Raw genomic sequence first — 15,844 nt, 5'->3', positions numbered from 1 at the left:
TGTAGGTGTTATGCTTGCATGGTTTTCAATCGAGTTGTTTCTAGGTCCTTGGTTGTAGTGGGTGGATTTTTGCCAACATGTTTTTGTTGGTTTGGTGATTGTACTCTTATTGAGAAATGTTGTTTCTCAACATTCTATATATCATTATATTTAAAAATAATAATTTGTTAAAATTCAACCATAAATCAAAATGAACATTAAAAAAAGACATAAATCGTAATGAATATCATCTATTTTTCAAAAAATAAATCAAATTATCATCGTTCTAATGGAAAGCTAATTAAAAGGATATAAGAAACTTCTCTAACTCTTTTCCTTTAATTACTTCATGATTGGCGAGTGGAACTTTATCATACTTTAAGGGAAGGAAATGCGTGTGCGGACTTTCTAGTAAAGTTTGGGGTGGATCGGGATATTGACTTGGTGACCATAGAGCACCCTCTTGAAGGGATGAGTTTATTATTATTGGCGGATGCCATGGGGGCTGGCTGCCTTTGTGATGCCTTTTTGAGGCCTTAGTTTTCTTTTCTTTTCATGCACTATACCAAAAAAACAAAAACTTTCATCTTCCCCAATGGATAGCAAATATTAAAGAGGAAAACTATGATCCACTGAGAGTGTAAAAAAATTTTACACCGTCAACTAATCAGATTATAAGAATGTGCCACGTCAATTAATAAAATTAAATAAAAAGAAAAAAAAAATCACATCCTTAAAATCTGATTGGTTGATGGTGTAAAAGAATTTTATATCGTCAGTACATAGAAATTCAACTCAATATTAAATCTCGTAAATGCCTACCCTCACATTCTGAAATTCTTTTTGACTATTTCATACACCCGAGCCTCGCTATTTCGTGCTCCAACGATTAAACTTGGAAATGAAGTAAAATAGAGAGCTGTAATGAGTGATCTAATTAAATGAGAAGAGAAAGATAGGTAGAAGAAGAGAAAGACACAAATACAAAATGAAAGTAGAAATAAAGTGAAAAATAAAATAAATGTAAATGAATCGTACCTCATTAAATACGTTGCAGTTACTACTACATCCACTCCTATTTAATTGTTAAGAGAAAAATGAAAAACACTTATTAATAACTATAATTAATTTTGTTAATTTTTATAAAAGTATTATTTGTTTTCCAATTTTATCCACTATAATGTATATTTTATCATTCATTATTTATTGTTCTCACAAAAGCGAGAGGGAGGGTTTTTATGTGAGAGTAAGATGAATGATTATCAACATTTAGGTGAAAATGAACAGATGAGATTAAAAACCCTCTAAAAATTACACACCTGCTTCCTCCTCTGAACTCTCACGTATTCACAATCCTGGTTTCCCCTAGTTTTTCAAGAAACAAGTTCTCCCCCATCCTAGCGCCAACGCACCCACATTTATTAAAGGTCTGCAACATATGCTTCGCCTTCTCCTCACTCTCTTCCACAAACTCGTCAATCAAGTCTAATTTGTTGAATCTTTTACTCAATTTTCTATTACACACTGAGTAATTAGTTATAACCGTACCAACCAAATCAAATTGGGGATAGAATTAAAGTGAATGGTCATGGATGGTAACCAGCCCCTGAATACTGCAAGTTTGCAAGCCAACCTTCTAATCCTTGAGAAACATACGGCATAGATAGGAAATTCCTTTCCCTATGCGAAGAACGAAGACGGAAGGCACGAGATGGTGGAAAAGGGAAAAGAAGAATAGGGGCATAAGAATGCTGAAGGAGGCACATGAGAGTTAAGAAAAAAAAGTTTAATCTCAATCATTAATTCTGATCTAAGAGATATTGCTCCTCTCACTCACATAAAACCCTCCCTAACACTAGATACTCCCTCCGAAAATCGGAAATAGTATATCAATTTGATATGTACTTCTAAACATGTTACTTTACAGCTTTTTATAAATTTAATTCTACATGATTTTTTTCAGACTAACAATGTTCAACATTGATAGTAGAGACCCGGTTAAAAAAAAACATTAATAGTAGAGAAAAAAGCACATTACTCCCCTCTCACCTGAAGTTTGGGTCATGCGACTTAGTCTATTCAACTTTTAAAGTTTTTGAAGTTTGGCACATGACTCCACCTTCAAGAGCTTTTCCTTCCATGAAAAACTTCAAACTAGAAACTCTGGTATGTGATGAGCTCAGTATTAAGCCTAATATTGACCTGTAAAATAAGCAAGAAGCAGTTTTCAGCTCGAAACAAAATTGTAAGAATCAATGCATAAAGGAAAAATGAAATTTATCATTGCTGAAACCTTGAAGATCATGATTTCCCAAAGCCAACAGCAACCTTTCTCCTCCTGTGATTTTCTATCTTTTCAGGGCTTGGGAATCCAGTTTGTCTCTCATACTTCATTTCTAGGGCCTGTAATAATTTAACCCAAAAACTTATTGACATTCTTTTACAAAAATTGTGTTCTTGTTTTTGATTTTTTAAGCCACTAAAATTGTGTTCTTGTGTGTGCTCTGTGGAGACATGATACACCTTCATTTAATCAGACAGACCAAATAAACCATTAAACAATATACATTGTCTAGAATGATTAGTTTGAGTTACTCTTACAAAAAAAATTGGATTTGGGTTCTTCAAAGATACAAGCATGATCAGATTGGTCCAGCATTAAAAATATACACGGAAAACATCTTTCAATGTTGTCACCGGTCAAGTTTATTAGAGGAGCTTTGTATTTGTGGAGTAGTGCCTTGTGGTTGAGAGTTCAGAATAGGAAGTCAGAGCACAGAAAAAAGACTGAGGTCAGGTCAGAATAGTTTGGGAACAGACGATTTGAAAACTGTTCTGAATAAGAGGCTCTGAATGTGAGAGCATGTTTTCATCCAAACCAAAAAGATGATCAAGGGCTAGATTCTTTACAGCACGTTTCTGATACAACCAGAATCTCAGAGAGGGAGAAGAGAGGGAAAAGGGACAGAGAAGAGAGAACAAAGGGATAGAAGGGGTTTCATTATCTCAACAATATTCAACATATCTCAATTACAAGGCCAATCCCTATTTATATGCGTAACATATCCCTCCCCTTAAAATTTTCCTTGTCCTCAAGGAAACATACAAACAAATCCAAACAACTAAATGAACAACTAAATGAAAACGACTCAAAAAATTGAAACGGGCTCCAAAACTAGAAAGAGAAAGCAAAAGTAGCAACAACTTTCCTAGTTGCCTAATAGTCTTCTAAATCTAAACCCATACAGACATGCATCTCCAGGCCTTTGTTTTTTTTGTTTCCTGCCAGACCCAACACCAGCAAGGCCCAACTCCTTCTTTGAACAACTTGGGCTTGGCCCACTCGAATGGGAGAGGGGTCCAGCATTTTCCCACTCACTTGTGGCCTCCTCCCCGTCACTGTAACAGCGAGAATCGAGACCCTCTCTTGGCTTCCACTGCCGCAACAGCAAGGTCGGTGGCCCTTCACGCCTTCATCTCCCTTTCTTCCGCCGCCGTCCTTCGCCGAGTCTGGTGGCTTCGCCGGTGGTCTCCTCCCCATCACCTTCTTGCAAGAGTCGCCGGTCAAGAAACCGTGATTGCCGCTGTAAAGGTAGATGTATGGCGGCTTCCGCGGTGGACGAAGGACTGGTTGCCAAGAATCTGCGGCCAAGAAGCACAGTTGGCCGCTGCAAAAGAACGAATCTGGAGGCTTCCGTTGCAGTCTTCTTCCTCCGTCAAACGCAAACTCCTCAACTTGAGACAAAACAACACCGCCGAACCCGATGTCGCCGCCGTACTGAGGCGAATCGTCGCCGGGGAGCCTTGAATTACTCAACTGGAACAGTTTGGTGAACCCTAGATCATCAATTTGGGGAAGAATTAATATGTAATCAAGAATTTGGGGCATAAACCTCGATTCGTTCAGGATCCCCCTCGTCGTTGATGAGCCGAGCTGTGACTTCTCCTTCACTGTCTTTCTGTGCTCGGTGGCTAGCACTTCCCATTCCACCGAATCCGGCGGCTTCGCCGGTGGCCGGTTGGCCATGACCAGTCGGAGGTACGACAAATCCGCCATTGAAGAGACACTCCGCAGCTTCTTGACGAAGATGAGCGTTCGAGTGTTCATGGGAACGACCATTGTCGAACCAATCTGCAGCTTCTGGAAGATGAAGATTTCATCCTCCTCCTTCACCGTTTTTGTGCGCTCCGTGCGCTCTGCCTCAGCGGTGGTTGCCGCTGCTCGCTTGACCTCCGCGGTGGCTTCTCTTTCAGCCTCCACTGCGAGTCACTCCGCCGCCGCTGCCACTTTGGCTTCTTACCGCTCGTACGCCGCCATGTACTGCTCGTACTCGGCCACGTGCCGCTCATACGCCGCTGCCGCTTCTTCTCGCCGGCGAACTTCTTCACGTAGGCGAGCTGCTTCATGGGAACGCTTCAGGGATTCATCAAGCCTGTCGATGGCTTTCCACCAATCTGCATCCATTTTTTCCTTTTTGATTTTCTGGTTCAGGTGCACCGGATCGGTGCTCTGATACCAATGATACAACCAGAATCTCAGAGAGGGAGAAGAGAGAGAAAAGGGACAGAGAAGAGAGAACAAAGGGATAGAAGGGGTTTCATTATCTCAACAATATTCAACATATCTTAATTACAAGGCCAATCCCTATTTATATGCGTAACAGTTTCTGTGAACGTGAACTCTGAGTTTGTCCCTCAATTCACAAAATCTGCTAATAGACAGGACATCGGTCAGAATCTTAGCTTACTTATCTTAGGTTGGGACGTGATTTGAGCATGGCACTTTTTATCACTTTCTATCCGGCATGGAAATTTCCTATTCCACATTTTTTTTGGAATCAAGTAATGGATTGTGATTTGTGACTCGAAGGAAAATTTTCCACTAGTCTTGGTCGACGTTCCTCCATCCTCAGCTACTTGTTTGAGGATGCACCCCCGTTTGTTCATCCTTTCTTGGTCTGTGATTGTTGGTATCCTTCACCACCGCCATTGGAGCCACCTAAACTTCCGGAGCTGCCACCTCATCTTGTTGCTATTGAGGCTGTACAAACTCTCCACCAGATCAAACTCCTCAACTAGCAATGAGATTGCATCTTGCTTCTTACCATCATGTTGCTTTCAAAAAAGTACAGACTCCACTTGTAAACTCTACCCGTATTATGTCACTGAGTTATCATCACCTTTCTCTTCTTGGTGTACTGCGTCAACAAGTAACACATTATCCTACCCTGGGTGAAGATAACCTATACTTGATGAGATACATACCCTTCAATCAAACTAGTTGTCGTAGATGACCCTAATCACTGATAGACCATCTCAAAGCTAATTTGGCAGCAAAAAGGTAGATAGATCCAGATTTTTGTCTTGGAGTACCTTCTTACCTATGGAAGATAGCCTTAATTCACTCATTTCTGTCTATGACAATTATTTTCTATTGGCCCCTTCAACAAGAAGCTTTCTAGCTCTGTTCAAAGCTTGCAAATGTTCTTAATTTGGAAAAATATTAGGTTTTCTTGCCAAAAAAAATATTTCTGATTCAGTGAAGTCTCTTCTACCTTGGAAATTGGTAGGAGTAGGACCCTGGCGACAACAAAAGCTATACAAGGAGTAACAGAGGGCGCAATGTAGGGGATCAAAGCCAGAAGATAGAAAATCTATGAGACTAACTACTGTATTGGCAGGGAGTAGGAAGTGGGAGAGGATTCTTTGTAAAATGTAAGGGGTTTAAGACTTGGTAGCATGAGTGGGGTGAGGACAGGCTGAAATTGGTTCGGACTTTTGGGAGAAACAGAACTCTCTTACTGCCTATCTTGTCACCTTTTCTTTCTATATTCATCTTTTCATTTTGCAAACCCAGGTCCTGCTATCACCCTAATACAGGCTGATAATTTTCCATTGATCCTGAATCTTTACTCTCTATTTTCTGTATTTTTCCTGGTACCTATCAATCATGCAACATTCCAACCAACTCTTCCGCGTATAATCTTTCTAGCAAGTTTTTTAAGTTAGCTTTCTCACAATGCTCTCTCCAATGTCTCTAGTATCCCTGAGTTGCCTTTCCAGCCTTGTTTGGTGGAATCATTTTTTTTTTCTAAAATGGTTTGTATGTAACAAGCTTAAAGTTGCATATGGGGGGAGTGTTCAAATATATGAAAAATAACTTTCAACCACCTGCAAATAATATAAAGATCCCTTTTTTTCTCATCCTCCTTCCCTTATAAAATTCTAAAGTCTAAAATATCAATATTATAGTTGTTGCATCATTTAGGGGTCCCTCTAATATGGACCAATTTTTACTGGACCAAATTTGAACCACCTGATTTCCACCAGTTATGATAGTTACTGCCGAAAACTTGCCCTCTTTGTCATTGGACTCCAACATCATCACCCTCAACTGTGCGATATCACCCTCCGCCGTTTCAATTTGCTATAGCAAGCGCTTCTCCTCCATGTGCCACATATTCCAGTGTGGCACTTGTCTTTGCCTCCATGTGTTATAGCATGGTAAGATGCTCATCGAGGCTCCCAGCTGCGCACTTGCCAGAGTTTCCATCTCCATCTCTAGGCCCAACAACAAAGCTGTCATCGCTGTTGAGCTCACCAAGACGCGTTTGGCAACCATGTTAGAGCCAATAGCAACGAATTTGACCGTTGCACGTGGCGGTCGTTGACGATGACACAATGAACGATGCCACTCTATTAACAGCTCCCTTCATTCTCCCCACAAGGATTTCTTGTCATGGAGAACGAAAGAGATTTAGCACAGAGAGAGATATCTGGCTGCAGTGAAGACATGGCCAATGAAGTTATTGATGTTACAGTTAGAATGAATGTTAGGGAGAGGAAGGTGGTGAAGTAACCTGCTGTAGCAAGTAAAATAAGAGGTCCAAAGTGGAATCAGTTTATTGATTGTCCATATTAGGCGGACCCATCATTTCGATGAGCATCTGCTTTGGGTAACATCATATGATTGGATACCACTTAACGGATAACATATGATCTTTTTACAGAATTTCTTCTTCAAATATGTTGAGGGATTGAGTTTAGTCGTGATGCTTCATTGATATTTTCTTCACTCTATTGTTTGTTTCCATTTTTCCCTTACTCAGAAGGGCCTCTTATCTTCCTAATACATGTTACCATCTTTTCTTTGTCATAATGAATACCTTCTTTAATCCACAAAAGAAAGGGCTTTTCCTTTTCTTACTAACTTGAACTAAAAATCTAGATTGATAATGTCTGATGACTGATGTTATAAAATCAGACTAGTCAGTGGTTGAATCAATGGTAGAACATGTAATAATTAATTATATTGTTTTTACATTGAAAATTTATGAAGTAATAAACAAAAATAATCATATGATTAAGCAAGGTAAAATTTTAAAATAGTGCACAATAACCATATTATATGACCTGCAAAAATGAAAAGCTAAATAATAGCAAATGGACCTTATACATGTAACATGTGCCTTTTTTTGTCTGAATTTTTTTTTAATAAATAGTAAAATACAAAAGTTTATTTTTTTCTTAAACAAACTAGTTTTCTACACTAATTTTGTTTAAAGTTCAATTGGGTCTCCGTTGGTTTTTTTATTGTCTAAATTTTGGTTGACCAAATCCATATGAGCAGTTCACTAGGTATTCGGTTGGACCAACAGGGGGGGGGGGAGGCTCTGTCTATTTTATCTAGTGTCCTGGCGCTCCTGTAGATTTCAAGTTCCAATTTCCATATGCATTATTAATTCTTAATTCGATGAAATAAGTGTTTTCTTACATCGGCACATGTCAATGGGAAGAAAAAAGCTCATCTAAAGTGAACTTATCTAGTAAAATAAGCAAGTAAGGGTATCCAACATTGGATTTTTATGGGATAAGATTACAATTTTAAAATTAAATCGACGGTGGAAAGACCCATACTTGCTCACTTTACAGACAAACTTGCTTTAGAGGAGATATCCAAAGGCAAAATAGAGTGTGCTTTTTTTCTAACCTGTAACTGTTCACGAATACTATCAAGAACTCCGTCAGTCATTCTATCAAAGAAGAGAATACCCTGCACATAGAACAATATATGTAAGCAAATTTATAACCAGCATGTGTTGACATTAAAATTAATTTCAGAAGTTTGGCCATGAGAAAATGAAGAAATATAGAGAGAGGATGTTAATAATGGAATGCACTAACTATATGCCTCAAGTCTTATTATGTCTGTTCATTCTGGTGGCTCCACTACTGTTTCTTCTTTTAATCCTTCTTTATCTCTTTGTCTTAAAGATCTTCTTCAAACTCCTTCTATTACCAAAAATCTTATAAGTGTGAGCAAATTTGCCAAAGACAGCAATGTTTTTTTTTGAGTTCCATTCTAATCTATGTCTTGTTGAATCACAGGATTCCCATGAAGTTCTCCATGGAAGTGTTGGAGCAGACGCTTTGTATCCATTTCACAACCTGATTCCTCCTACTTCCTCACACTCTTTATTTGCTTGTACTGCTGTTTCATCTGATAATTCTGTTTTCTCATAGAATAAAACATCCTCTTATGCCATGTGACATCAAAGACTAGGACATCCAAATGCTGTATCTTTGAAAAAGTATTGAATCTCTGTAATGTTTCTTTGCCTAATAAAACTGTTTTGATTTTTGTTCAGCATGTTGTCATGGCAAAGGACATAAAGAGCCTTCTCAATTGTCTACCGCTGTTTACATTCAACCCTTGGAGCTTATTTTTAGTGACTTGTGTGGTCCAACCCCTTTTATTTCCACAAATGGTTTCTCCTATTATCTTACATTTGTTGATGCTTTTTCTTGATACATATGGATTTATTTGCTTAAATCTAAGTCTAAAACCTTTTTCCATTTTCAAGCAATTTAAACCATGGTGGAGCTTCAATTCAATAAACCCATAAAATCTTTTCAATCTGATTGGGGGATGAACTTAGGCCTTTTGCTGCTTTTCTTAAAAAGCATGGTATAATTCATATGCTCATTTGCCTACACACTCATCACCAAAATGGCATTGTAGAGCGCAAACATAGGCATACTGTTGATTTAGGTTTAACCTTACTTGCACAAGCTTCTTTACCATACAAGTTTTGGGATCATGCTTCCACTACCTCAGTTTATCTTATCAATAGACTTCCATCTTCCTCTTCTCAATCTGCCATTCCCTATTCTGTTTTGTTTAACAAAGTCCTGATTTTCAGTTTCTTAAGGTGTTTGGCTGTTCTTGCTTCCCTTATATTCGACCCTATAATAGACAAAATGGAATTTTGATCCCAAGAGAGTTTGTTTCCGGGCTATTCTACTGCACACACAGGCTACAAATGCCTTACTCCTAATGGGAAACTTATGGTTTCCAATGATGTCCATTTAAATGAATTCTCTTTTCCTTAGTCCACTCTTTTCTCTTCCTCACCTAGGTTCTTGTCCTCCACCTCACCAATACCTGCATCCATACCTTCGGTTACTCCTCCCCAAGATCCTACCCCACAAGTCACTAACAATTCCAGCTCTCTTCATTCCTCTTCTCCTTCTTCCATTGCTCACACTGGTCATTCTGCCTCTTCTCTCTGCATTCTTTACCCCATTCTATTTCCCCTGCACCTGCTTCTGCTCATTCTCCTGTTTCTTCTTAACCCCCTCACTTACCACATAATGTTCATCCTATGATCACTCGGTCTAAGGCTGGTATTATTCAGCCTAGAGTTCATTCTACCCTTCTTTGGACACTTGGAGCCAACTAGCGTAAAACAGGCCCTTGCTTCTACGTATTGGAAACAGGCTACGGATGAAGAGTATGATGCTCTTCAAAGGAAATGGAACCTGGACATTGGTTCCTTTGCCTGCTAATAGGAAATCCATTGGCTGTACATGGGTTTTCCGCATCAAGGAGAATGCAGATGGCACTACAAATAGGTAGAGTACAAGGCACGGCTTGTAGCCAAAGGGTTCCATCAACAACCCGGTTTCGATTACTTCTCCAAAGCTCTTAAAGTCCACTGGATCTCCCTTTCATGACCCATAACTTTATCGATCCATTCTGGGTGCACTTCAGTACCTCCACTATTTTCAGGCCTGAATTGAGTTTCTCGGTCAACAAGGTCTGCCAGTGTATGAGTAATCCACTCGATACTCTTTGAACTGCTGTGAAAAGGATCCTCCGGTATCTTCAGGGCACTATGCACTGTGGTCTTCTTCTAAAACCAGCCACCTTTTTTCCCTTTCAAGTTTCAGCTTTGTACTCTTTGTGATGCTGGCTGGGCAACGTCTTGATGATAGGCGTTCTACCCGTATCGTCTGTGTTTTTTGGACCAAACCCCGTCTCCTAGTGGTCTAAGAAACAAACAGAAATGGCACGCAGCAGTACCAAGGCAGAGTATCAAAGTTTGGCAAAGATCACAGCAGACATCTTGTGAATTCACTCCCTCCTTCAGGAACTGCATGTACAATTTGGGCAGCCTTCTCTTTATTGTGACACTCTGAGTGCCATGTCCCTTGCTCATAATTCTGTGCTTCATTCCAGAATGAAGCATATCGAGATTAATCTTTTCTTCGTTCGAGAGAAGGTTCTGAACAAGCAACTCCATGTTCAGCATATTCCAGCAGAATTTCAGCTTGCAGACTTGTTGTCTAAGCCATTTTCCTCTTCCTGGTGTCTGGGTCTACGAAACAAGCTCGCTGGGTGTTCTTTTATAACACCCAGTTGAACTTAAGGAGGGAGTATAGCATTATAGAATGACAATACACCCTACCGCCTTGTATCAATTCTATTTGCTTTCTGTTAGTTAGTTAGAAACAGGTGTTAACCAGCTCAGCATAGTTAATAAGTGATAGATAGTAACTGAATACTGATTCAGTTACTATATAAGGTTTCACAACCTTCATTTGTAATACAACTGATTCATACATTCAGTACAATAATCTGAATGACTTCTGTCTACTCTCTCTTAAAATATATCAAAAAAAAATTAGTACGAAGTTTAGAGAATGGATAATACTTTAGATTGAATAAAATTCTTATGTTTCCTACAAATTCTGATCCAGTTCTATTATACTAACTTCGTTCTTAACTTCATCACATTGACCCTAGTGCAGAGATTTGTTTGCAAGAAAAATTTACAGGTTTTTTCATGTCCTGGTCCAGTGGAATCAAAATTTTAAGTGCTTTGGACTTCATATTAACAAAGGCATTTGAAGTCCTATGATCTAATAAAACAAAGGCCATCTGCTAAAAACAGAAACACTTTAATTATTAATTATTCACACTGAAAAACATACCTCTAGATGGTCAAACTCATGCTGGAATACTCGTGCTGGAAGGTCAGATAAATTGAATGAAAACCTTGTTCCATTGACATCACGTGCATCAATCTTCACAGATTCTGGTCGCTAAACAAAAAATTATACATTTTTAAGTAGGGATAAGACTAAATGAATACTAAAAGACCATCACCAGCATAGTCATGACACAAATTAAAAGCCATGTTCCTCCAGTTGAGAACATGTTGAACTTGAAAATACCAACAAAACAAGTAAATTTTAACCACATCCAGGATATGACTTTTGAGTAGATAGAAAATATTAGAAAGAAGATAAGAGAAAGTATAGAGATAAGTGATATAAGAGAATTTTTGAGTCTTTCATTATTACAGGAGAGAGATTATATACAAGCTGCTCACAGCAGCTATAGTGAAAGCTGTCACTAACTGAATCCAATTAGCTAGAAGTATAATTGTAGTCTTTATAGAGTACTATCAAGTAGTTCGAGTCTGTTATAACTAACTGAGGAAGTTATTATGATACAAATGCACTCGTAACAGAAATCTAGGATAAAAATACAATTGCATATTCAGAATACTCTCTCGCTCTCTCTGTCTCCCTCGCCCTATATATCAATTCTAAAACTGAAAATTATAATTTACACGCACCACCAAATGAAATCATTAAAGCTTTGTTTGGTAAGATAGAAACTGGAAGTGAGCTGAAGACAGAAAAAGATGGGACCAATATTTTCCAAATTCATAAGCAAATGCAGGAACGATGGATATGAAAAATCTAAAATACAACAATTAATGGAAAGACTTCAAACTATGTTAAGTTCAAAAGTAGCTATCTCCATAGACTACCCTAAAGGAAAGCTAGAGTCATAACAATGCAGTAAAAGAAAAGGATTTCAGTTTCATACCATTACATCAGCATAAATTCCTGGGAAAGATAGGCACCCCTCATTAAAGAGTGTCAGTTTCTTTGAGTATTTGCTTACTCTTGGGTTGATAAGAACAATTTCTTCTCCTTCACCACGTTCACCTACTGGGTTGAACACCATAAGTTGTACGTTAATTCCTACTTGGGGTGCTGAGAGACCAATGCCATCAGTACTGTAGAAAAGGAAGTCAACCCAGTACTGTTAAAATTCCAGTAAATTACAAGGATTCCTTATAAGTACCTAGCACAGTGCTAAGGTCAATAATATTGTTAGTTTCATTCTGCATGTGGTAAAACAATACAAGGCAATGCGTTCACTGATATTCCCGATTCTCAACCTTCTATTCCCTGTAAAAAATAATATAATATTCTATTTCCTCTAAATATCCCTCAACTTGTGTTTAAATGAATGATTCTAAAATTTCAAAGAATTTAAATTTCTGACAAATTAAAATGGCATATTTTAATTGCTGGTATTTATAATATATATTGTTGGATAAATACAGCATGTATACTATGTAATAGTGGCACACAGTAGTTGGGGTATCATCATGTACTAGGTTGTATTTGATCCTTGCCCTTAGAGACAGGTACGGTTTGTTAGCTGGGCTGTTAAAAGTAGTTCTGTCAATAACAGTAATTACAGTCAGTTAAGAGTCCGTAGACTCTTATATACTTGATGTAATAGTTGAATATAATTAACGCACTTATGCTCTCATTTCTAAGTTTCTCTCTCTCTATTCTCTTTCTCTACTATCATAACATGGTATCAAGAGCTTAAGTCACTAGAAACTAGAAAGTACGAGTCTAGTTACAATTACTCACAATCTAGTTTTACACACTAGAACTTAACATCAAGATATATTTTATGTGCAAGAGAAGGTTCTAAATTAAAGCCTAATTGTTGAGCACACACCTTCTCTGGATTAAAAGCCCGATTTTTTCACCAAAGCATTGTCTCCTCTTCAGTTTGCTGATTTGAGAGCCAAACTCAACGTGGTAGACAAGTTTCCACTTGCTCTCCCACCTCGAGTTTGAGGGGGCATATTAGAGTACATAGTTAGTTTCAGTTTCTGTTTGTTAAGATTCTGTTAAAGTAGTTAAAGTTTGTTATTAGTCTGTTTTATATCGGTTAGTTTCAGTTATTAGCTTTCATAGTAAACTTCACACTTAAGCTCACTATACAAGAGCTTTTCTGATTAATTAATAATGAGTAATTGAATTGAGTTATCTTTCTCAAACACTCTCTCTGTTTTCTATTAACCAAGTTCATCTTATTCTCAATAGAACCTTATTCTGTGAAACAGGAAATTGCTGTGCTTCTAATGGTCGTTCAGTTCACAAGCTGAGTTTGATGCACTACAACGCAATGGTATATGGTTTCTAGTCTTTCTTCCTCCCAAGCAAGAACAAATTGGATGTTATTAGAATTTGGGAGGTCTGACTATATCCCAAAAGTAAGATAAGGGCTAACTTGGTCATATCTCTAGTCAATGTGGGACTTCTCAACACACCCTCCCACCCAAAACTGGACATATGGAGCGTGGAATATGCCAGAATGAACATCTGCGGTGGCCCATATACGGGTAGTCTCCACTAAAAGGATGTAGGATAGGCTATGATACTGTCAAATAACCTATTATCCCAAAAGCTTAAGTTTATGGATAAGGGTCACATGAATGGTTTTATATGATATTCTAACACGCCCCCTCACGTAAGAGCTCACTTAGGCTTAGACAAACCTATCATGTGCTTAAATTCAACATACCAATTTTAGAAGTATTGGGGGCGGCAGGGATCGAACTCTATACCACTTAGTCATAGAGGCTCTGATAGCATGTCAAATAAGCAGTTATTCCAAAAACTGCTATAAGAGCTTCTTTCTAAGGTCAACATGGCTGAGTTAAAACCTATCTATTCTCCAACGGTAACTAGTTCCATGCTCTCTAAACATAAAAATCTGATACTTGACCATAATTAAGCTGTATACCCAAACTCATTCTAATGGAAAGATAACATAGTAACATAATAATTCACCATAATTATAATCTATTGAAGCAAACACTGATATACTAAACTGTAAGATGGAAGAAACTTACTTGTACATTACGTCAAACATTTCGTCGACAAGCTTCTTCAGATTATCATCAAACGTAGCTATGCGCTTATTCTTGGCTCTCAATCTTGGGTCTGGATATTCCACAACTTTCAGGGGCGTCACAAATTCAAGATCACCAGCTTCAAAATTTAAAGAAAAAAACGAAAACGAAGGAGATTAAGGTTTGAAGTTTGAGCAAAAGGGATTAGAGAAAGGGAGAGTAGAGAATTACGAGAAGCGAGTTCAGGCTGTGCGGTTGAGGAACCGGCCTTCGCGGCGGAGGATGAACGGTTGAAGCGGAGGCTTGGAGTGGCGGGAAATGAAGAACGGCGACGAAGAAGGAGGAGAGGGTGAGTTGAGCGGAGGCAAGTGAGTGAAGCAGCCATGGCCACAAAATGGAGTCAGGTTGCAAGTTTTTGTTTCATGGAAATAGATTTGCCTGTTCATAAAAGAAAATAAAAATATTAAAAAGTTAATTGTTAAATTAGTCTCTGTTTTTTTTTAGGGTTAACTGTTATATTAGTCCCTGTCTTTGTCTCGCCGTCTGAGTTAGGTCCCTCCCCGGAAAAAAATTTGTCTGAAGTCCTCTTGTTTGAAAAGTGGTTGGAGCAGGCCCTCGCCGGAGGGCGGAGCTCCGGCGAGTGCATGTGTGGCTTGGTGACTAGGATTAATGAACCCACGTGGCATTAAAAAATAAATAAAAAATAAAAATCAAATTACAACTCAGAATTTTAAACCTAATTAACCTATTTCTAATTAACCCTAACTTAATTAACCAAAAACTAATTTTCCCCCCCCCCCCCAAACTTAACCCAATTCACACCAAATCAACCCTACCCCCAAATCAACCCAATCCCAATCTGAAGTAGCAGGGTTCTCCTTCATCGTAAGCCTTATCGTGTTCTTCCTCTGCCGTCTCCTGTTCTTCTTCATCGTCTTCCTCTTATCGTGTTCTCCTTCCTCTCTATCTTGTTCTTCTGGGTCGGCTTTGGTGCGGCTTCTTCTGAGTCTTGTCGTTTTCTCCTTTTCCTCTCCTATTTGGTGCGACTTCTTCTGGATCTTACATGGATAGTTCTTCTGGTTTCAAGGGTTCCACTGCTTCCTCTTCTCGTTCCAGGCAGAGGCCACGATCTGCAGGTGCAAGGGCTAACTGTCCTTGTGGTCTTCCTCTCATTATTTACACTGCTGGTACTCGAGTGAACTCAGAAAGGAGGTTTTTGAGATGCAGAAATTGGCATGTAAGTGTTGTATACTTTGATTTCAATCTTGGGTAACCGTTCTATTTGGATTTCAATTTTGGATAACCCTTCAATTTTTCTACACTTTCAGTTACCAGGCACATGTAATTTCTTTTTTTGGATTGATGATCCTGTTGATGAAAGACAACCCAGGCATGTAGAGGCTGATACTGACATTTCTGAGATTAACAATTCATCTAACTCTGTGCTTCCTGGACCTGATTTGAAGAAGAAGATGAAGAAGTTAAAGAAGAAGGTTGAAATTGAGACATTTCACAAGAATGTTGCACGGTTGATTGCTCTGATTTCTTGGATAGTCACAGTT

At 38.6% G+C, this 15,844-nt stretch overlaps 1 protein-coding gene across 1 annotated transcript; it reads right to left on the bottom strand.

Annotated features, from left to right (window-relative positions):
- Window positions 1–1,750: 1,750 nt before the first annotated feature.
- LOC130729553 (peptide deformylase 1B, chloroplastic/mitochondrial) lies at window positions 1,751–14,714 on the bottom strand. Its single transcript, XM_057581337.1, has 7 exons — window positions 14,514–14,714; window positions 14,283–14,421; window positions 12,164–12,356; window positions 11,257–11,367; window positions 7,970–8,032; window positions 2,273–2,382; window positions 1,751–2,181 (listed from the first exon to the last, which is right to left on the bottom strand). Exons 1-6 carry the CDS (start codon window positions 14,665–14,667, stop codon window positions 2,281–2,283), a joined length of 762 nt encoding a protein of 253 aa, XP_057437320.1. The 5' UTR covers window positions 14,668–14,714; the 3' UTR covers window positions 1,751–2,181; window positions 2,273–2,280.
- Window positions 14,715–15,844: the final 1,130 nt, after the last annotated feature.

This window comes from Lotus japonicus, chromosome 1 (genome assembly GCF_012489685.1).
Source record: "Lotus japonicus ecotype B-129 chromosome 1, LjGifu_v1.2".
NCBI classification, from domain to species: Eukaryota; Viridiplantae; Streptophyta; class Magnoliopsida; order Fabales; family Fabaceae; genus Lotus; species Lotus japonicus.
This window is presented reverse-complemented; position numbering and strand designations above follow the sequence as displayed.